The 24,345-nt window shown below is 39.3% G+C and overlaps 1 protein-coding gene across 2 annotated transcripts in view; it reads left to right on the top strand.

The window, feature by feature from the left end:
• Window positions 1-14,119, top strand: part of LOC117558806 (atrial natriuretic peptide receptor 2) — a 76,210-nt gene extending 62,091 nt beyond the window's left edge. Inside the window, exons 16-22 of one of the 2 annotated variants that reach the window (XM_034235203.1) lie at window positions 5,118-5,264; window positions 6,418-6,541; window positions 9,704-9,772; window positions 10,416-10,590; window positions 11,806-11,904; window positions 13,210-13,301; window positions 13,862-14,119. In XM_034235203.1, coding sequence (XP_034091094.1) covers window positions 5,118-5,264; window positions 6,418-6,541; window positions 9,704-9,772; window positions 10,416-10,590; window positions 11,806-11,904; window positions 13,210-13,301; window positions 13,862-13,924 — 769 coding nt within the window. In that variant the 3' untranslated portion in view covers window positions 13,925-14,119. The remainder of the gene's footprint in view (window positions 1-5,117; window positions 5,265-6,417; window positions 6,542-9,703; window positions 9,773-10,415; window positions 10,591-11,805; window positions 11,905-13,209; window positions 13,302-13,861) is intronic. The other variant, XM_034235204.1, reaches the window with a different exon arrangement.
• The last annotated feature ends 10,226 nt before the right edge of the window (window positions 14,120-24,345 follow it).

Here is a 24,345-nt window from a genome sequence, read left to right as displayed (position 1 = left end):
GGAGTCTAGTACTAGGAGTATGTTATTACCATGTATGATCAGATATTGTCCAGATATCTAAATACAGATATTCACAATGATGCTTCCAGTGTGTTTTTTATGTCTGCTGAAGTTTGAAATTATTATTATTATAATGGTGAAGGGCCCTTTACGATAAGCACAGATAATACTCAGTGCTATTAAAAGCAGCGATCTATGTGCTTAAACAAATTCTCTACCAAAGTGAAGACTTCAGCGCCTTTGTTGTTTTTCGTCAAAGCTATTAACATCACCTTGTTTTTGGCGAGTTCAAGGCCACTCTGACGTCAGACGTTTCAGAGTCGGATGCCAAAGACAATTACATTCATGAGCTAGGCATTTGTGAAACAAATCCGTGAGACTACAGCTGCGCTGCTTTGTGCAATACGGTATTGTAAAGTCTTTAAACCTTGAACCTCAAGAAATAACAGTATTCACAGGAATGTGATGGGGAGGATAAATACAAATGTTTGCATTAAAAGGTCGCTGATCTCAGATGATTCATGGATGTGAATAGGTTTTTACATGTAAACGTTATCTGTGCCAATATGCTTAATCTCTGGAAAGTAACCTTGGATAAAGCCAGATTTAATAACGTTTTGCCATGGTTTTAGAAATAAAATATTCTATAAATTAGGCTCTAAAAGATATTAAAAATAAACCCCATATGTAGAAATAAAGATATGCGTCGATCTGTAAAGTTTGGTACATGTAAGTGCTACTGCAATAGAACACATTTAATTAGCTCCGGTTTCAAAATGCAAATGAAGAAAGCTAAAGACACAGATAGTAACATACAAACCAATACTAGTCTGAAAAAGTACATGTTATGGAATCAAACCAAACTAAACTCTCTGTTTTTGCCTGCAGTGTCTCTCCTTAAGATGCTAAGATCCACAGCAGCTACGATCCTCTAAAGACAGCTGTTACAAAACTCGAAATGCACGTGTTGATTTGTTGGATCTTGTTTGGAAGTCTCTCTATAAACAGATCTGTGTGTGTTTCCTGTAGCCCGACCTCTCCCCCGTTAGCTCGGTGTGTTAATGCAGGATGAGCCAGTGATGTATGGCTTTCCATCTGCAGTCGTTGGAGTAGAGAGCCCTGTGTGTGATTGACGGCCTCAGAAGCACTCAAGGATGCTCTTGACAGCCGAGCGCTAAGCCCCGCCTCCTGTTGACGTCCCCTTCGCCACTGAGGGCCTAATGCTGTGTTTGCCGGTTATTTTCATTAGGTAAATGCATGTTGTTGACATGACGTGATGGATGGGCTGTTATTTCTGGTGTTTGAGCTCTGGCTTGAAGGACGCGGTAACAAGAGGGTAAACCGAAGCTTTAACCCACACAGGGAGCGGACCTTCCCCTGAATAACTGACCTCTCCCTGAGAACATCAAATCTCCCACTGTACATGATCCGGGAATGAGTCCTGAAACCTGAAAATGAGTTAGCATCCGGTTCCCTCATCTAAATCATTGTTTTTTTTAACTTGCGGTTAACAAAACCTCAAGAGATTTTTTACGTTTTGTGCTACGACATGATATAGCCTACGTCAGTAATACCCCACTCATGAATGTCCAAAGCCTCTATTAAACAAAATGTGGTTGCTAACATATGACGAAACAATTTAACTCGCCTTTAGCTTAGCGATGGTGAAGTTATGCGATCGTATGTAGCTGCATTTTAACTTCTGGCGATTGCATTTATGTTTCAAAAATCATAAAGTGGAGTTAATATGTGGAGATTATCCTACTGAACAAACATCTAATTATCATAAACATGTTCTTATACTCTAAAATATTCCGAAATCCAAAGGAAAAATCTTGTTGCTTTTTGTCGAGGGAACCCTTGGGATTCTATCTTTCAGGGTGGGGCTTTTAAAATGTTGCTTTTACGTATCATAATACATATGTTTCTTTTAAAAGTCTCAGACATCAGTGCAGAGATTTAAACTTCCTGAATGTTAAGCCTCTTTGTAAACAAGAAAGCACTCAGAGAACACTTCCCTCTGCCAAGACCCGCAGTGTTCTGCATTTGTTTTATAAATAGTAGTACATGTTTTTACACTGTAGCTTTTAATCAGCGCCTGGATCCAGATCTGTGTGATGACAGCCATGATGCTATAAAAAATGAAATCCTGGAAATTACAGCTTTGCACGAATAACTAAGTCTTATGAACTATTGTTATAATAGTGTTAAAATATATATTTTAAATAGCTGTCATAACAGTCCTATTTCTATTTTGCTACGTATTCTTCTCTCTTATTTCTTCTGTGTCTTTGTATGCACCACTTATACTAAAGCAAATTCTTTGTATGTGTAAACCTACTTGGTAATAAAAGCCATTCTGATTCTGAAAGCTGAGATTCTTTTTTAAAATATGATTTAATCAGGCTGCTCTGTGCTCATCTCCTGGTGAAATCACATTTTACAGGATCACTCAGATTTCATATGTGGAAATCTAATGTATTTTAGTAGCAATTGCACAACGTGTTCAATAGTTATAGCGGTGTAAATCAGTCAATCTTTTTCTAATAATGTAGGTTTTATGGAAAGAAAAGTCATTTTGTATGAACTTGTATGAAATATCTGCTTTATTTACATATAAAAAGGACAGTAAATGATTATTGAAAACTATTTATTGGTCCTTTTTTATATTTCTTGATATATGTGCTTGTCTCTAAACTCATTTCACATGCTAAGATAATAGACGTTATTATCTTGGGAAGACACACAGTGTTACACCAAAGACAAAACAAAACAATTTAAAACTTAAAAGTCAAATATTGCAAAATGACTTTTGAAATTAAGATAATAAAAACCATAATACATTATGCATAAACCTTAATGCAATGGCGCCTGCATTCTTACATGTTTTATGTGACCTGCCGTGCCGACTAAAAGCCTTGCTCAGTTATAGAAGCAATACATTATAATGAATCAAATGGAACAACTGTAAACTGTGTCCATTATCCTAAAACCATAACCAAATTACAACTACCTGTCCATTAGCCTTCCGTTTAATTTACAGTTACATAACAATTCCTTTAGAGAATATTCGAGGAAATAAATTGTTACTGGCTCCTAAAAGGATATATAAAATCCTCCGACTTCATAGAATAAGAGGCTCTAAAAAAGCATAATTCTTCTGGTTTTCTAATAACTATAGTTGGTTTTATAGGTTTTTGTGCATGTTAATGGTCTGCAAAGGCTAACATCCCAAAGTTTCCATGGCTGAACTTACCACAACACTCCAATGACAATGGTCAAACTTTTATCCCTGAATCACTCGAAAATAAGCATATACGATATATATAAAACCGACATTTCTTAGTTTTCGCCGGTACTATGAGTTTGGATGAATGGAAGGAAAATATGGATGTCTGTGATTTGTTCTCATCATCGTCTTTCATGTCTCCCTCTGATGTGTTGTCCTTTAAACTTAAACTACATGTGGGTGTGTGTAGGCTCTGTGACCCACAACAAACATGGCAGGGGGCCAGGCATTGACGCTTTTAGCCGCCACGGCGCTGTGGATGACTCACCTTCTTGCTCCGTCTGAGTCAATGTGTGTGTGTGTGTGTGTGTGTGTGTGTGTGTGTGTGTGTGTGTGTGTGTGTGTGTGTGTGTGTGTGTGTGTGTGTGTGTGTGTGTGTGTGTGTGTGTGTGTGTGTGTGTGTGTGTGTGTGTGTGTGTGTGTGTGTGTGTGTGTGTGTGTGTGTTTGTCTGTCTGTGTGTGCGTAAGCATATGAATGTAAAAATCCCTTGAGACACAAACATTATACAATACATGGATTATATAATTATAACGTGACTTTTAAATGCTACCATGCCAGCAGTAGAGATGTAAATAGAGACTTTTTATGTATGTTTATATATGAGAGATACTGTACACAGAGTTACAAATAAATATCTTGAACAGTACTATGCATTTTTGGTGCATTTAAGGTACTGGCCAGAAAGAGAGTTTGTTGTTTTGAAAGTGGTTGCCAATGGTCACAGGTGGCCATGTTGGAGTGCAGACAGCAACCGAAAACTGTGTCTTTTAACCTCAGTTATCCACACTGCCATCTAACCTCCAAACTCCCTCACCTTTACACCTATAGATTTCATTTACTCGTGATGGTTGTATCTGCTCATCTTGTGAAACAGTTTCCGTGGGTCTAAAGGAGATTTGTCTAGAAAATAATCCTGTAGAAAATGTCATCACTGTTGTCTCAGCTTGGGCCAGGAGACTAAAATGTTTGAACAGAAAGCTGTGTTACAAGCTGGGCATTTACCGGCAGGGAAGGTTCAATCAAAACATGCTGCTGGTAGCATTATGGGAAATGTGGGATCTAGAGTTGCTGGACTTTGGCACACAGGGGAGTACACGTTGGGGATATGTCAGCCTGCACTGCCTCAAATGTGTTTTTATCCAGTTTGCATTCTCCAAATTGTTGGATCTGCATTGCTTGATAAATGTAATCACTGTAATAGCTATTCAGTTCCACAGATCTGGATCATTTATTGTTTTTATATTGGTTATTAATAACGCTACCTTACTGACTGGATCTTTTCTCACCTCTCAGTGTGCTGATAGCTTCAGTTGGACAGCATATTTAGATAATTCATCATTTTAAAATTGCAGATAAGGATTTCCACAGGGGTCAATGCTCGGACCTGGACTCTTTTGACAATTAAGGCACCAACAGGATTGTTTTTATTTATTGTTTCTCTTAATACAGCTACATTTGAAATCCAAATAGTGTTTACATTTCACTCAGATCTGATTGCTAGAGCTGTATTGTAAAAATGTCGTATGTACTGTAACCTGATTACATAACAAATGAACTTATTTCAAACCAAATCAGGATCTTAGACCACGTGTCTAAAATAAAGCAACTATTCCACAACCTTTGCTTATCACAGGTACTCTCCAACTGTCACATATGATATGTTTGGAGTCATGGCAAAAGCACTTGCTACCAAAAAGACCAGAAATGCCAAAAAATGAACAGCCAGTTTTAGCAGCAGTTTGGGAAAAGACAACACAGCTCTTCACAGACAGAGTTTGCATCTAATCACCTAACTATCCTGTGTGTGTGTGTTTGTGTTTTCCGTAGGGAGGGCAGCACCAGTATTCTTAACAACCTGCTGTCCAGGATGGAGCAGTACGCCAACAACCTGGAGAACCTGGTGGAGGAGCGAACACAAGCCTACCTGGAGGAGAAAAGGAAAGCGGAAAACCTCCTCTATCAAATTTTACCACAGTAAGAACAACCACATTCATACTTTTGTCCTTCCTTCCAAGAGCTTAACAACTCCAATTAACTTGAATCCAGGAAATAGGCAGATTGTCACCAGCGCAGCTCAAAGTCAACTGTGTTAAATCCGTGTTTTAATTAAAGATTCAGAATCCCTCCCAACACCACACTTTTAGGCACAGATTTCCCCCTGGTGCGAAGATGAAAGGGTTCGCAGAGAGCTGACAGGCAAAGTGCTCATTAAGGGGGACAGAGGAGCAGACATGATAGTGCGTTTAGGCGTTGAGATAACACCACAGCAGCAAATCCATTCTTGTCTCACCCATTTATCCTCCGTTCGCGCTGAAAAAGAGTCACTCCTTTAACGACCAACCAGACATTCAGAGAACAGCCTGGGAGAAAGGGTGGATATTGTTTCTCACCGCACTTGTGTCTAGGAAGCAATTGCATCAGAAGAGTCTTTTTTTGTACTTGCTGTTCTCACTTCTAAATTAGCTATACGCAGGTTCATGTCTCAGCCGAAAATGTTACATTCATGAATTAAGTGGTAAACTAACTGAAAGAAATTACAAACTTATTACAAAAAAAACTTGGTTACTGTGTTTTCTTTAATCAATACACACCAGGTTAATTCCCAATAGAGCCCAAATATTTTTACTACAATTAACATATTTAAGGGTGTTATCGTTATTTTATATTATGTGTATTACAGTTGATTATTATTTTTGTTTACTTTTTATCTGACATTGCTCTTTGACCTTTTGTTTTGATGGCAAGTTTTCTAATGAATTGCTGTCTATTTTTTTTCTTTTCAGTTTAACATGTACATTTTTTATATAACTTTAGTTCAGTGTTTTCCATTGAAAATAACTCTTGTTTCGTGTGAGAAAGTCAATAAACAGCAACAATAATTAACATTTTGCAGGCCTTGCTCTGGCTCAGAAAACTGTAACTTGATGCAAATTAACGAGAAAATTGATTAATAAAATTAGCTCAAAAATCAACCCTGACGTGATGTTTTCCACAATTGGTGTTATTTAATTTAGAGACAATCTGTGGTGTCAACTAAACATCCATCATTATTTTATATTTAACTGTCCCTTGCTTCTTCATGATTTCACTGGGAGTATGTTGCCCTCATGTCTCTCTCTCTTCACAGTTCAGTAGCGGAGCAGCTGAAACGAGGGGAGACGGTTCAGGCAGAAGCCTTCGACAGCGTCACCATTTACTTCAGCGACATTGTGGGCTTCACGTCCATGTCTGCAGAGAGCACGCCTCTAGAGGTACACAGCAACCCGGTCACTGCAACCCTCCAGTGAATAAATACCCATCTGTAACTCACTGTTTCTACAGCTTTGTAATGGGGCAATTGGAGGTAAAAAGACATTGCAGGGGGAAGGGACTAATATTTAGAGAAAAATATATAGAAGTTTCAAGATAAAAAAAAACAACGTTCCTGGGATTTAATTGGTACATTTACGAGTAAAAATCTGACAATCTACAAGAAAAAAACGTGTATATTCTCAAGATTAAAGTGGTACATTTACAGGTGAAAAGCATAACATTAACATCAACCTTTAAATCTCCAGTGGATAACCAAATCCAATTATACTTTTCACTCAGATTTAGCAATAAGGAAATATTTGTGATTTGAAAACACTACAATATAATATATACATTTTGGAAATTTTCCTCCCCTGCTCCATTATTATTACCTTCTTTATCTATAAAGGCCCTTATAAGCCATCAAACCGTCCTCGTGCCTTTGTATGTGTTCTGTCTTTTCTCAACAAGAAAGTCTAAAAGCTTGTAAAAAGAAATCCCAGTTCGTGATCACAGCCGGTGAATTGTCTTTCTCTGTTCATACATGAAAGCGCTCTCCAGTAGCAAGTCTCTACCTACAGTGTGTCTCATAGTTCCCACAGTGGGCAGTACTCAAAATAGTACCGTTAAATGTTAGAGATGTTGACGCAGAGTTGAGTCACTTCGTGTCATCACATATCTCTCTCTGAATATCAAAGGGAGGTTTCTCCAGATGAAACATTATCAACATGTTGCATCCAGGAAGAGGGCGTGTTGAAGGACAATCTGACACCTTCAGATCGACTGTTTTACCCCCCCAGAACTTCTCATCTTCTCCTTTTCAATCTAAAACCAAGTCTTTGACCAGATATTCATACAGTACAACACAATATCCCATCCAGTTACATATGATCCAGAAATATAGTGACTATACAAGTATATAACTGTAAACAAGCAGCTCCCTTTGGTTTCACAAGTCAACTGAATCTACGCTACATGTATGTACTTCTTTATCAATCCTGTAAACCAGGGGTGTCAAACTCAAGGCCCGGGGGCCAAATCCGGCCCGCGACTTCATTTTCTGTGGCCCCACAAGAGCTTGCAAAGAATATAATATGTTTATTATACGGTTACATGCTACTTTACAGAAGCACGTTGCCCATGAACTACATGTCCCACAATGCATCTCAAATGTGACTTTGTTCTCAGAATAAAAAAATAAAAATGTAAAGTTACTTTTTATTTCAAAATGTCACTTCTTTTTTTTGTTTTTCCAGAATTTGGCTTTTCTTTTTAAATCATTTTGTGACATTCTCACTGAAGAGACTTGCCATTATTTGCTCTAGACTTCTGCTTTCAGACGTAGTTAATTATGAAGTTATTACACTATCCGATAATAATCCAATGCAGAGGCAATCATGTAAGATAATACATTATTTTATATTTATATATGTATTTTTATATAGTCTTAAAGTTACAGCCGGCCCTTTGAGTGCAACCATAATGCTGATGTGGCCCACGATGAAATTGAGTTTGACACCCCTGCTGTAAACAATACAGAATGATTCAATTGTCTATGATAAAAGTCGAACAAAATATCCGAAAATCAATGAAAGTCACAGTTTTACTAGTACATCATCGCACTTGTGTTGTATAAATCCATTACCCAGCCCTTTTTGGAGCGCCCAACAGTGTCTGCAGCTGTCTAACGTCTTCACCTCCCCCATGAGAGATTTGGCCCTTCCTCCCACTGTCAATCAAATAGTTCACCTTTTGTTGACCTGTCATTGTAGTGGCCTTCCACCGTAACAGGCATTTTGGAGATAATTAGCATTATCCATAAGCTGCTGAGGTGTAACTGCAGTCAGCATGTCGTTGTGTCCCTGAGACACTTCACCCCAAATTGCTCCTGTGGGGATTGTCCACAGTATTGAGTATGTAAGTCACTTTGGATAAAAGCGTAACAAGTAGCAAGTAATGTTATAACCTGCATCCAGAGCTCGTCAGTATTATGCAACACTTAAGTGTTATTAACCCTGGACCATAAAGCTGTGCATGATACACAACTCAAGGTCTACTAAAGGTAGATATAATTACGAGACAATGCTCAAAGTAGTTCTTTATTAAAGCCGCCTGGAAAATGAATTCTGATCAGATAAAAACAGCATCAAAAACGACTTTCTGTTTGAACGGGACAAATGTCATTCACGGGAAATTAATGCCAACTAACCTGGGATTTGTATGCTTTTAATTCAAGCATTGTTCAAGGACTGTCAAGAAAGCTAATAAAAAATGTCCAAGATAATTGAAGTCTTTATCGTCACCTCTAAATGTGTTACTAAAATGTAATTGAGAAAAATGAAGTTTACAGAATTCCTTTATATCCAATTGTATGTTTAAATCATGATTACGTTTATCCAGCATCTAACTAGGAGAATGGGATTGTTTGATTTTCAAATATCAAGTGTTTATGGTAGAGAAAACACTATATTCTGTTGGAAATGAAGCACTTTGTAAGGAGTATATTGTTAAGATAAGATAAGATAGAATGTACTTTATTAATCCCAATTTGGGAAATATTTGTAATCAAGCATATTCCTATCCTTTAAAACATAACAATTAACAAACTTTCAAGACATTGTATGAACTTTCTAGAAAACGATGGGCCTGTTTTAATGCAGCTTTTACTTCAGTGCTTTAAACAGAAGAGCTTATATTGCTTAGATTTTTTTTTAAAGTTCAGACATTTTCAAAGATGAAAACTAAGTAATACTTTTGCCAGCCAACCTCTGACATTTCTGCTACATTACAACTATTAGAACACACAATTTGGTGGATTTAATATGGATTGTGTGTAATACTCCCTCAGTGGACGGGATTTATGATCCTGTAAAAGTGTTTGTCAGTGAGCCTCAGCAGGCGGCGGCGGTCCAGCGACAGACAGGCAGAGATTATGTGGTGCAGACACACCGCCCTCCCAATGTGCTCGCCTTCAACCCAAAGAAAGAGTCAAATGTTGGATTTACAGTCTTCGTTTAACATCTATCGTGCAAAGTCAAAACCCTGTCAGTTTTACCGGCTTTAAAAAGTATTTATCTCGTTGTATGTTTGCTTAACGGAATCTCTTCTTTCTCTATATCCAGGTTGTCACATTGCTCAATGATCTGTACACCTGTTTTGACGCCATCATCGATAACTTCGACGTATACAAGGTAAGTCAGGATGATAACGACAACTATGGAGTCTTTGTTTCCAATCTGGTTTTGATGTCATATGCACATAAGCTACAGTGTAGATGGCAATGAAATTCTTCTGTCCCGAGCTCCTCCCACAAAGCAACCGAGTTAAATAAGACATAAACAATAAAAAAAATAGACTATATACACGTAAATAGAATTTTATACAAGAACAGAATGTCAAATGTAATATTGTTCAGTAAGATTAAATTAAAGGTTTATTAGTGATTATTTAATTTCATCTTACTGTACAATATGTAATGTTACATTCTGTTCTTGTATATTTAAATATTGACCAGTAAGATGAAGTCTTAGACGTCTTATCGAAGCTGCTATATTGTATTGCCACGTCATAAATACTTGGGTATTCTACTCTTGCACTTTTCTTGCATTTTATGTATTTGTACTGCTATGTTTGTAATTTTCTTAATGTTTTATGTGAGGGACTGCGGATGGAAAGTAGCTCAAAGCTAAATCCGGCATATTTACATTTGGCACATTTAATGTTGTAAGTGTTCATTAATGTGCAATGTCCCTGCCAAATAAACGAATAAATAAAAATAAGACGTGCTTTTTGGAATCCTTTTTAACGTTCTATCCCTTTTGATCGGTCGCTCAGGTGGAGACGATCGGCGACGCCTACATGGTGGTGTCCGGGCTGCCGGTGCGGAATGGGAAGCTGCACGCCAGAGAGATCGCTGGGATGTCGCTGGCGCTGTTAGAGGAGGTCAAAACGTTCAAGATCCGGCACAGACCCAACGACCAGCTGAGTCTCAGGATAGGAATACACACAGGTGAGTCAGAGCAGCTGGGCACATCTGCACCGAGGTCACATGGACGCTCTCAGATTTGACCTCTCATAATGGCTGAAGCTCATCCTGCTGAGGTGTCCTTGAGCAAAGCACTGATGACTCAAACCCAACATCTATTTTCTGCTTTTTTCCATTGGTATAGATTGTTTTATTGCCAGTGGTAAAAAAGGTATTTAGAACTTTTCTAAGTTACAGGTAAAAATATAAAAATTACAATGTTTATCCATTAGTTGATTTACATTTGTATTAGCAAATAATCTGAATTTATAAAGTAATTTAAAATGTAATTTAAAATGTAAAATGATTGAGTAAAAAGTACAATACTTGCTTAAAAAATCTAGTGTAGAGTGGAAATAAAAAGTAACCCTAACACCAGACCTTTTTGTATTGTTGAAGAAAAATCTGACTATTAAAATATTGTTTATTATTGGAACATAATGTATTTTGTTGACACATTGTTGTCCTTTCCTTCCAAAAACAAGAATGGGCTGAAAATTGGTAACAACACATTTTTCCCGCCAAAGAAAGTGAGAGATAATTCTCCCAAAATGGGACACACAGGAGCACATTGCTTTATCTCCTCTTGTGTTTTATCGCAATGTTTGCACAGCTTTCAAAACAAAGAAGATGTTGACTAAGATAAACTGTAATTACGGTATGTGTAAAGTGGCAATAATGCGTTCCACAACTAGATAAGATTGCTTGTTAAAATGTATGGTACACATTTGTATCTGCCTCCTTTCAATAAAGCCTTGTCCTCTTGACTCAACTCTCAACATCTGAACAATCATTAAAGCAGGATGTATTTATTGCAGGGTGGATGTATTAGTTTTAGCGAGGTGTATCTCGTAAACTGGCAGCAGTGTGTATATCAAGTGCAAGGCGGTTGTGATTTGTAACGTCCTACCTCTGGACATACAGTAAACACTCCGGATGTTTTATCTTGACCCGTCTGCGGCATTTAGTCCGATGTCATTTACAAGAGGCCCCAGTCACAATATTTAGACTGTGTCATCAGCTAATGGGCGCACAGTTTGAATTAATGAGACACTCGACATGAAACAGGAATGGACCAGTGTGCGTAGGCTGGCATTATCCGAGTTAATAATTCATCCTTTCCATTTGTGTGATGAGGACAGCAGTTTCTAGATATTGCTAATATTTTGATGTCTGACTTTATGTTCCTTGTGCTTTTAGGGCCAGTTTGTGCCGGAGTGGTCGGTTTGAAAATGCCCAGATACTGTTTGTTTGGAGATACTGTCAACACGGCATCTCGAATGGAGTCCAACGGAGAAGGTCAGTGTCACTGTCTCTGCTTTTTGTTGTTCTGTTTTTTATTCTATTTTGTATAACCGATCTGGATTCTGAACACCCATTTATGTTACAGTGTTTTCTCTGAGTTGTTTTAAGTGTTTTCAAGGACTTTCACTCTGCTGTTTATTAAATATATTTGTTATCCAGTTTTGCCATATTGCAATTCTACTACTGTGTTCTAGTAGAAGGGTCCTGTCTGGTAATTCTTTGTTATTTATGTCCCTCTTTTACCCTATAAGGTTTTATTTCTTCTCGTAGGTTTTGCCTTATCTGAATTGATGACAAATCTGTGATTGTTGGCTATATTTAGATGAGGGCACCTTAAAACTTCTACCGGATGTGAGACATTTTTCTCTCAGGGTTAGGGTTAGGTTTAGGCTTAAACTGAACTCATACTAAAAGCCCCTATGCCCAAGTATGGAGTCTCATATTTTACAATGCTCATTTCCTAGAACATCTGGGCACAAAACATTGCTTTTGTTGGGGACTATTTTCAGCTGTGGATGAATACACTTTTGATGTTATTGTGAGTATTTATAGCTGCAGGTTGGTGTGTGTGGGATATAAACTACAATGTGGGTTAATGGTAATGAAGAAACATGCAACCCAGTGCAACTGTGTGGCTCATTTACTTCTTTATCTAACTAAGTATTTTTTTTATTTATTATACTGTATTTTTCTAATATGGACCACAGGAAGAGTGCTTGAATGGTTGTTGCCAAGGAAACAGTTTGTGGGGATCCAGATAAACAGTAAATAAGCACTTTGTTTGAGCAGTAAATCTAAAGAGAGCATCATCTGATTGAATCTATATTTTTGTTGAACTTAACTGACATTTGTTCTTTTATCCTTTAGTTGGAAAGAACCATTCATCAGTACAAATATTGTTTCGAAGCTGAGTATAAGACACACTGCAGTGACAGGAGCCAGTGTTATGGAGCTGTGGTTGGATAGTTTGCGAGTGAATCATCAGACGTATTGATTAACTACCGAGCCGCTTCCTGTATTGTGCCTCCTCTGGTACATAATTGATAGCATTACAGCTAAGGGCCCCTTAGCCAGCGATAAACTGTGCAGCCTGAAGCTCCACCGGCTGAGTCTGACATCTCAGCGTTGTGTGCATTAATTGGACAAAACAATACAGATTTTCATCGCCGTTAGCATTTCAGATATTTGACAGGACTGAATTTATCTGCTCGTCTCTGGTGGTGATGACAATACAGTTTTCAGCTGTCCTTCACAGTGTAAAATGCTCAGTGTTTGTTGTGCTCTCGTTGTGTTCTGCAGCCTTAAAGATCCACTTATCCTCGGCCACCAAAGAAGTGCTGGATGAGTTTGGATACTTTGATCTCCAGTTACGAGGAGATGTAGAAATGAAGGTAAGAACTTTGCTTTTTTTTCAATGACAGAGTTGAAGTGCCAGTCTGTGCTAGCATAAAAAAAGTTCTAACAAATGAGACGTTGCTTTATTGTCTAACAGGGACCAATATTTACAAAGAAACATAATTAATAGACTCTGATCTAGCAGTTGTGACCATGTCGTCATTAGTAAAGTGTTTTCTGAGCTGATACATTAAGTTAGAAGTCCAGTCTTTTTCTCATAGACTTCTACACAACTGGACTTATATTTGTAACCAGTTGCCCCCTGCTGGATATAGGAAAGAATGCAGCTTTAGGCTCCTCCGCATTGGCAAGTCTATTGAGATTAACACGATTATAACAGTTATATGCTTTAAGCATTTTAAAATGGCAAGTGTAAAGATGTGTCTAATTCTCCTCTGATTATGCACGAATGCTTCATATGCTGGGAAAAGGTGGAGGTGTAAGCTGAGCTGCTGTACCCATCAGGGTCACCCTTAAACACAGGGCAGCCTAATAGGATATCACCCCCACGTCCACCATCTCCATTGATGAACCTATTGATTTCTGTGTTTTTCAGGGCAAAGGCAAAATGAGAACGTATTGGCTTCAAGGGGAGAAGACTGATATGTATGTTGTCTGAGAGGCCTGCTGATAACGTGGCAGCGGCGGAGACGACAGCAGGAGCTCCGGTGGTCGAGCGAGCCACTTCTTTATTTGTTCTAGAATAAGTCCTTATTGGTTATTTCCGTCCAGAGGAAAACAGAACGACACCAAACGACAAAACCAGAGGGAATTCCAGGTATATTCACTACCTGCAAAGTGTAACTGCAAAAAAGAAGAAAAAAGTATTGTAAAAGAAGAACCTTTATGTCTGGAAAGTGTGTACTTTTCACTGATACATTCTTATTTTTTGTGCTTTCTATATTAAGATTTGTATAATGTGTTTGGAAGTCAATGATGTATTCATATTTACATAGAAGTTTGGAGGCACAGCTTTTGCCATTGATGTCAGGGGTTCATAAACCGTGTTACACAGTACAAGATAATATGTATATATGTATATCCAAGATACTGTAAGATATTTTGTTCAATAAACTGAGTAAAACACTCTTTTTTCCATTCATGGACCAGGCGGTATTTTTATCCTTTTGCCTTTCAGTGTGTGGTCAGTTATTGACGTGTATATCCATAAAGAGTGTAACATGAGAACGGCAGAGAAGAGTCTGTTCTGTAATGCACTCACGTTACATTTCATAATGTGAGCTCTCTGGATGTATCTGGGCCACGTTCTCCTGACAGTTCTCACCTGATGTTTCCATCCAAGTTTAACCCAGATAACATTTATAAATGACCTTGTGCTGTCTGTCCCCCGTCTTCAACACACACACACACACACACACACACACACACACACACACACACACACACACACACACACACACACACACACACACACACACACACACACACACACACACACCAGAGATGGGGACTCGAGTTTGTGACTCGGATTCGAGTCGCACTTAAGTCGCACACACAGAGACTTGAGACTTGACTTGGACTCCTGCTCAAAAGACTTCGGACTCGACTTGGACTCGTGTTTTGGGACTCGTGAACAATCATTGTGTTCTATTTTTGGCGTATTAACATTGAGGAAACTCTGAAACGTCAGGTGCGCGCCTCTCGCACTACCTCATGGTAACACCATGGCGACCGGCGGCACACCTGCAGCTGTACCGCTTGTAATTAGGTTCAACTATAAAAACTTCGAACAAAACGCCGGCGGCACCAACAAAAGGAGCGCACACTGCAAAGTCTGCAATATTAAAATCAAGGATGCTGGTGCAACAACGTCAAATTTCATCAGGCACTTGAAAACTCACCCGGAGAGGTCAGTCACATTAACGCATATGGACGGTTAGCAAACATGTTTAGCTCAGCATCAGCTATGTAATGTTAACTTAGCTTGCTACTAGCTTTGTAACTGAATATTTGAAAAGACGAGTGAATGTTTGCTTGTCACACTTGTTTGCGTTGAGTGGCGTTGACATCCAACTCTTGACATGACATAAAAAAGGTCGGTAACGTTAATCATTACGTTCCGCTGCCACCATCTACTGGCTAACGTTAAACGTAGAAAAATACATAGTTACATACATAAATACATCTGTCGGTTTATAGGCAGGTTACAGGTTTATTGTTGACCACGTAACTGTTACAGGTTTATCAGGTTACCATTACACTGGGTTTGAGTGAGAGGATAGAGGAATATGTTTATTTATAGTAGACTTAAAATATGTCATTAGAGACCCGGTGTAATTAAACAATACGGTTGCAGAGGTCACATTTTAACATTTTTGTCCACTGGCCAAATGGCTAGCCAAGTGAATGTTGAAATGTTACCAGCCACTCAATAGATTGCCATTGTTATTTTTGGCTGGTGCGTGCAACATACAGTACCAGCCACGTGCATGATTTACCAGCATTTGGCTGGTAAATGGTGTTAATGGTAGATATCTCTTTTGGAACAGGTCATGTTTTAATATCACCAGTTCAGTATATTTCAGATAATATTGCAGCAATAGTTTTTTAGTTGCAAATGGCACAGAACAAATGTTTACTTTGAAGTACTTTTAACACAGTTTCCCTGCGGGGGATTAATAAAGTATTTGTGATACTGATTTCTGATTCTGAAGTGTTTTGCTTATAATTTGTTTGCATTTAGCTAAAGTGTGATGTTTTTCCTCATATTGCATTGCAATAGCCTGTTTAAAGTGATCATATAACAAACAACTAATCAGTACTGATACTGTATGCTAATAGATATAGGAGTGATAATAATACAGTAAATGCTTTGAATTTCTTAGATATAGCTGTGCAGTATTCTTAACAGACTGGATAGCAGCAGACAATAGAAGGCTTATTACAAACAGAAGAGACATGAGACTTTTATTTTTTAGAGACTTGAGACTTGAGACTTGGACTCGTGACCAAAGACTTGACTTGGACTTGCAAAAAAAGACTTGTGAACATCTCTGACACACACACACACACACACACACACACACACACACACACACACACACACACACACACACACACAATATTGGATGTACCGCTAAGATTTGCACATTGAAAAGTCTAGTCTTCTCGCTGTAACCTTTAAGGGAATGTCTGCTGAAATGAACCTAAATAATTTATTGTCTATTTTTATTTTCCAAGCTCTGCCCTTTTTATCAAGTCCTGATAATAAGATAAGGTTCATCTGATGAACATTCGCATTGTCACTTTACATTTCGAAAGGCTGCCATAGTAATATTACAGATAAACATGTGCAGCCTGATTGCGTGCAAGAATGTGTACATATCTGGGAAGAAGTGTGGAAATGTTGGTGGCAGGCAGCTGCCTGCGTGTTTGCTGTAATGACATCCCCGCTCATTAGCTGCTCATTATCGGTTGTGAAACAGGAGGCATGGGCGCTGTGTGTGGCCGTGTGTGAGTTTTTATCTCTGCAGGAGAACATCCTCCCCTCCTGCACGGCTGTAATTACCGCTCAGTGACACACCGCCTGCTGCAGCCACAATGAGCGAGTGAAGGTCTCTGCTGGACCTCCTGCTGACCCGCTGACCCTCCTCACAACTGACCAGTGTCATCTGTCATCTCTTCATGTGTTATTTTCTACCCTTCTTACAGCAGAGGACCTTGAAGTTCAAAGACTCGCAGGCGTACTGCAAAGAACAGTTGAATCCTTTAAAAATCCTGTAAACCAGGGGTGTCAAACTCAAGGCCCGGGGGCCAAATCCGGCCTGCGACTTCATTTTCTATGGCCCCACAAGAGCTTGCAAAGAATATAATATGTTTATTATACGGTTACATGCTACTTTACAGAAGCACGTTGCCCATGAACTACATGTCCCACAATGCATCTCAAATTTGACTTTGTTCTCAGAATTACATTTTTTTTTTTTTAAAGTTACTTTTTATTTCAAAATGTCACTTCTTTTTTTTGTTTTTCCAGAATTTGGCTTTTCTTTTTAAATCATTTTGTGACATTCTCACTGAAGAGACTTGCCATTATTTGCTCTAGACTTCTGCTTTCAGACGTAGTTAATTATTAAGTTATTACACTATCCGATAATAATCCAATGCAGAGGCAATCATGTAATATAATACATTATTTTATATATTAAATATTTATATATGTATTTTTATATAGTCTTAAAGTTACAGCCGGCCCTTTGAGTGCAACCATAATGCTGATGTGGCCCGCGATGAAATTGAGTTTGACACCCCTGGTTTAGAACATCTTAAGTTATTGGGTGATTGCATGTTTTTTAGACAGTGGTAACCTGCATTTGAGTTGGGGAAAATTAATCGTTTTCAGTGATAATTAAGGCTTTTAAAGCTAGCGATTAATCAGGAAACAAAAAATGATCACGTTGTCAGCTTTGACCCCAACTTCCTCCTGTAATACCAGCACAGATTTGTACCAAAATGCAAAGAAAGTTGAGGAACTGGAACAAGATACATGTTTTGCAACGACTGAGATCACTGAACATCAGTTAGCAAATATAACCACCTCGGTGTGGCAGCACAGATGTGATAAATATGGAAGAAAGGCTTTTTGCTGAAGCATGTGCTAAGACAGTTTCTTGAAGTTGCACAGGGGTGGGAGAGAGGGGACAGGGTCACCTCTGTAGGAACAGATAAGGATCACAGGATGATAGCAGTAGAGAAAATATGTATGCCTTGTGTAGCACACATTATACGGAGAGTGAACACAACAGCTCTCTGTGACAGCTGCTTTGCTGAAGCTTTAGTTTAGTGTCGGAAAATCATGTTTAATGAAGTAGAAACCCTCAGATTTCTATTACCAGTTTGTCATGCTTTTATTACTAAGCACCACACCTGTGTTTGTTCCCTCCCCCCCTAATATAATTAAAAACTAGTAGTTTAAACTTGTGATTTATCACCACAGCTTCCCTTAAAAAAAGATGTCATAGCAATTTCTTTTAGCGAAGAGATAAACAACATAGATACACAACTAAAATCAAAGGTGACATTTGCTACATTACATTTTAAGCCAAGCTTTGTCTTTAAGAAGCAAATGTTTGTTCTATATCATCCAAGGATATAAAGAAATGTTTGGAGAAGAAACCTACATAAATATCAGCTAAAATGACTTGTCGCCATAGCTACCGCCTACTAATCCGTGCTGAAAGAACAGAGAGGGTCGGCAGTGCTTGCCCTCTGAGTGACAGAACACATGTGAATCTGTACCACACTAACAATGTGTTTCACATGTGCAGGTCTGTGTAGAGGTGGAGAGGAGCGCTCTCTGTGCTGCTCACTGATCCCCAGAGGATTTCTTGTTGTTTTCTTCAAGGACAATAGCAAAGATATTTACCATGTGTGGGACGAAAGTGTGGCTTTTTGTTGCTTGGCATCGTTCGATTGCAATAATTAGAGGTTGCCAGGGCCACAAAGGAATGATGGAAAAAAGATGAATGGAGAATGCAAAGCTTGGTCAGGCAGAGGCAGTGCGAAGAAACAGAAAAAAGGAACATCAATCCAGCTATTCAGCGTCCTACAATTACTGTCGCCTTGAAGAAAAATCTAACTTTCAACAACAGGACCTGAATTGTGTTTAGCATGACATAGAATAGTTTTTTGCAATCGATGCGTGGCAGGTTTTAAGAGATAGTTTGGATTTTTTGAAGCAAGGTTATATGAGGTCATTTTAGTTATATATTGCTTACATGCGAGGGCAGTCACCGTTTAACTAGCTATTTTGGACTGAAACGCTGCCTTTGCTTATTCGCTGACAATCCATGTGTGATCCATTAGCTAAGCATGCTTTATTCTTTGCAGGGCTGATGGATGGTTTACGACGTGTTTAGCAGCACTGTCCTTCTGACAAATATAACTGTACTATAAGCGTTTAATCAAAAAGTGAAATGCTTTGACACAAGTATGCCTGACTGAATTGAGACAATGTGTAAATCAGTCACTGGCTGTTGGAGCAGAGTTAAGTAGAGAAGGAGCTGCCTTGATTGACGTGCAGGTGTGCTGATTGCTGATTATAGCCAGGTGAGAGAAAGAGGGAGGACAGAAGGGGGAGGGAAAACCCATCAAACAGATCAATCCAAAACACAAGTCACTCAAACTAAAAAGTAGAAAACATAATATTAAAAGGTCTCCTATTATACTGTTTTTCATCCATATATTATAGGTCTCAGATATATACAAAACATGTCTCTGAAGTGTTTGGCTCTAAACACCAAACAGATTATTGCAGCATTACCCATAATCCCCTCTGTTTCAGCCCTGTTTCAAACGTGCTGATTCTCTGTCTGTTACTTTAGATGAAAACAAGGAGCCCCTCCCCACGCCCCTCTGAGAGACATTTGGTTACAAAGAACACAATGGTGCTCTAGGAGGAGACTCAGGTGATAAGGGGGGGGGGGGGGGGGGTTACCTTGGTTGGTGATTGGCTAATGGTCACACAAGCCAAAAAATCGTCATGACATCATGAAGTGGCCAAAGTCTGATCAGCTCATTTTCAGGTTTTTATATAAATGGATCAGGACAAAAAGAGAGAGAATCTTTTTTCCTGAAACTTTCAGAGTCTCTTTCCACAGAGGGGACACATGTTGATGTAGAAGAGACATGAAGAAGAGGGGACACATGTTGATGTAGAAGAGACATGAAGAAGAGGGGACACATGTTGATGTAGAAGAGACATGAAGAAGAGGGGACACATGTTGATGTAGAAGAGACATGAAGAAGAGGGGACACATGTTGATGTAGAAGAGACATGAAGAAGAGGGGACACATGTTGATGTAGAAGAGACATGAAGAAGAGGGGACACATGTTGATGTAGAAGAGACATGAAGAAGAGGGGACACATGTTGATGTAGAAGAGACATGAAGAAGAGGGGACACATGTTGATGTAGAAGAGACATGAAGAAGAGGGGACACATGTTGATGTAGAAGAGACATGAAGAAGAGGGGACACATGTTGATGTAGAAGAGACATGAAGAAGAGGGGACACATGTTGATGTAGAAGAGACATGAAGAAGAGGGGACACATGTTGATGTAGAAGAGACATGAAGAAGAGGGGACACATGTTGATGTAGAAGAGACATGAAGAAGAGGGGACACATGTTGATGTAGAAGAGACATGAAGAGGAGGGGACACTGTTGATGTAGAAGAGACATGAAGAAGAGGGGACACATGTTGATGTAGAAGAGACATGAAGAAGAGGGGACACATGTTGATGTAGAAGAGACATGAAGAAGAGGGGACACATGTTGATGTAGAAGAGACATGAAGAAGAGGGGACACATGTTGATGTAGAAGAGACATGAAGAAGAGGGGACACATGTTGATGTAGAAGAGACATGAAGAAGAGGGGACACATGTTGATGTAGAAGAGACATGAAGAAGAGGGGACACATGTTGATGTAGAAGAGACATGAAGAAGAGGGGACACATGTTGATGTAGAAAAGACATGAAGAAGAGGGGACACATGTTGATGTAGAAGAGACATGAAGAAGAGGGGACACATGTTGATGTAGAAGAGACATGAAGAAGAGGGGACACATGTTGATGTAGAAGAGACATGAAGAAGAGGGGACACATGTTGATGTAGAAGAAACATGAAGAAGAGGGGACACATGTTGATGTAGAAGAGACATGAAGAAGAGGGGACACATGTTGATGTAGAAGAGACATGAAGAAGAGGAGACACATGTTGATGTAGAAGAGACATGAAGAAGAGGGGACACATGTTGATGTAGAAGAGACATGAAGAAGAGGGGACACATGTTGATGTAGAAGAGACATGGAGAAGAGGGGACACATGTTGATGTAGAAGAGACATGAAGAAGAGGGGACACATGTTGATGTAGAAGAGACATGAAGAAGAGGAGACACATGTTGATGTAGAAGAGACATGAAGAAGAGGAGACCCATGTTGATGTAGAAGAGACATGAAGAAGAGGGGACACATGTTGATGTAGAAGAGACATGAAGAAGAGGAGACACATGTTGATGTAGAAGAGACATGAAGAAGAGGAGACACATGTTGATGTAGAAGAGACATGAAGAAGAGGGGACACATGGTGATGTAGAAGAGACATGAAGAAGAGGAGACACATGTTGGATGTAGAAGAGACGTGATGAAGAGGGGGACACATGTTGATGTAGAGAGACATGAAGAAGAGGAGACACATGTTGATGTAGAAAGAGACATGAAGAAGAGGGGACACATGTTGAGATTAGAAGAGACATGAAGAAGAGGAGACACATGTGAGATGTAGAAGAGACATGAAGAAGAGGGGACACATGTTGATGTAGAGAGACATGAAAGAAGAGGAGACACATGTTGATGTAAGAAGATGGACCATGTTAGGCATGAAGAAGAGGGGACACATGTTGATTGTAGAAGAGGACATGAAGAAGAGGGGACACAGGTTGATGTAGCAGAGACATGAAGAAGATGGGACACATGTTGATGTAGAAGAGACATTGAAGAAGAGGGGACACATGTTGATGTTAGAAGAGACATGAAGAAGAGGGACACATGTTGATGTAGAAGAGACATGAAGAAGAGGGGACACAGTTCTGATGTATAAAGAGACCTGAGAAGAGGGACACATGTTGATGTAGAAGAGACATGAAGAAGAGGGGACACATGTTGATGTAGAAGAGACTGAAGAAGAGGGGACACATGTGATGTAGAAGAGACATGAAGAAGAGGGGGACACATGTTGATGTAGAAGAGACATGAAGAAGAGGGGAGGGGACACATGTTGATGTAGAAGAGACATGAAGAAGAGGGGACACATGTTGATGTAGAAGAGACATGAAGAAGAGGGAGACACATGTTGATGTACGAAGAAGACATGAAGAAGAGGAGACACCATGTTGATGTATAAGAGACATGAAGAAGAGAGACACATGTTGATGTAGAAGAGACATGAAGAAGAGGGGACCACATGTTGATGTAGAAGAGACATGAAGAAGAGGAGACAACATGTTGATGTAGAAGAGACATGAAGAAGAGGGGACACATGTTGATGTAGAAGAGACATGAAGAAGAGGGGACACATGTTGATGTAGAAGAGACATGAAGAAGAGGGGACACATGTTGATGTAGAAGAAACATGAAGAAGAGGGGACACATGTTGATTGTAGAAGAGACATGAAGAAGAGGGGACACATGTTGATGTAGAAGAGGACATGAAAGAAGAGGGGGACACATGTTGATTGTAGAAGAGACATGAAGAAGAGGGAGACACATGTTGATGTAGAAGAGACATGAAGAAGAGGGGACACATGTTTGATGTAGAAGAGGACATGAAGAAGAGGGGGACACATGTTGATGTAGAAGAGACATGAAGAAGAGGGGACACATGTTGATGTAGAAGAGACATGAAGAAGAGGGGACACATGCTGATGTAGAAGAGACATGAAGAAGAGGGGACACATGTTGATGTAGAAGAGACATGAAGAAGAGGGGACACATGTTGATGTAGAAGAGACATGAAGAAGAGGGGACACATGTTGATGTAGAAGAGACATGAAGAAGAGGAGACACATGTTGATGTAGAAGAGACATGAAGAAGAGGAGACACATGTTGATGTAGAAGAGACATGAAGAAGAGGAGACACATGTTGATGTAGAAGAGACATGAAGAAGAGGAGACACATGTTGATGTAGAAGAGACATGAAGAAGAGGAGACACATGTTGATGTAGAAGAGACATGATGAAGAGGAGACACATGTTGATGTAGAAGAGACATGAAGAAGAGGGGACACATGTTGATGTAGAAGAGACATGAAGAAGAGGAGACACATGTTGATGTAGAAGAGACATGAAGAAGAGGAGACACATGTTGATGTAGAAGAGACATGAAGAAGAGGAGACACATGTTGATGTAGAAGAGACATGAAGAAGAGAGACACATGTTGATGTAGAAGAGACATGAAGAAGAGGAGACACATGTTGATGTAGAAGAGACATGAAGAAGAGGGGACACATGTTGATGTATAAAATACATGAAAAAGGGGATTTTGCAAAGTAGGTGACCTTCAAAAACACTCTGGGATTTACCCTGTTTACATGTTTTTGCATCTTGTAAAATGAGCCATATAGAGTTACTTGTGAAATGTTCTGTCCTAGTACTTAATGGAGTCTGCGTTTTTTTAATCAAAAAAGCTGTCTCTGACATTATCGGAGACAAAATCATTAAAAGATGATTTGATGGACCTGTTGCTGGAGTTAAAAAATAAAATGTGGCAGAAGTATGTACATGTACGTAATGTTTAAATTAGTACTATATTTATTCAACAATCAATGTGAGGTGTGACTCCTGTTTACTTCTGAATTGACAAATGTGCGTCACACAGCTGGTAAGCTTGATGCCGCAGATGTAAACCTTACACTGAAAATGTTCATTTAAATACACACAACTAGAAAGGAAGAAAGAAAAAGAAAGCACCATGTAGGTCTATCATATAGCCTACCTCAGATTTACTACATGACTGATATAGGTTGCTGCAATAAAAAAAAAAGAAATGTGATGCAACTCATACAGGGAACGTCACGTGATGCAGACAAGGTTTTTTCTGCAGTATAAGTTGCCATGGTAATCTAGCCAGGTTAAAAGAGAGCCGCGTTCGTTGTATAGAAAAACTCTTTAGGTCAAACATACTTTGCTAACCCTCTGATCTGGCTTTGTAGTACACCCTCAAAGGGTGCTGTGTGTGTGTGTGTGTGTGTGTGTGTGTGTGTGTGTGTGTGTGTGGTGTGTGTGTGTGTGTGTGTGTGTGTGTGTGTGTGTGTGTGTGTGTGTGTGTGTGTGTGTGTGTGTGTGTGTGTGTGTGTGTGTGTGTGTGTGTGTGTGTGTGTGAGTGAGAGTGAGTGAGTGCATGTGAGTGAGTGTGAGTGAGTGAGAGAGTGTGAGTGTGAGAGAGATAGCGAATGTGAGTGACAGAGAGAAGGTGGAAGTATAGCAAGTTATTTATAATATGAACTTGAATGTTGA

This window comes from Gymnodraco acuticeps, unplaced genomic scaffold (assembly GCF_902827175.1).
Source record: "Gymnodraco acuticeps unplaced genomic scaffold, fGymAcu1.1, whole genome shotgun sequence".
NCBI lineage: Eukaryota > Metazoa > Chordata > Actinopteri > Perciformes > Bathydraconidae > Gymnodraco > Gymnodraco acuticeps.
Note: the sequence above shows the minus strand (reverse complement) of the source record. Positions and strands in the feature narration are given on the sequence as shown.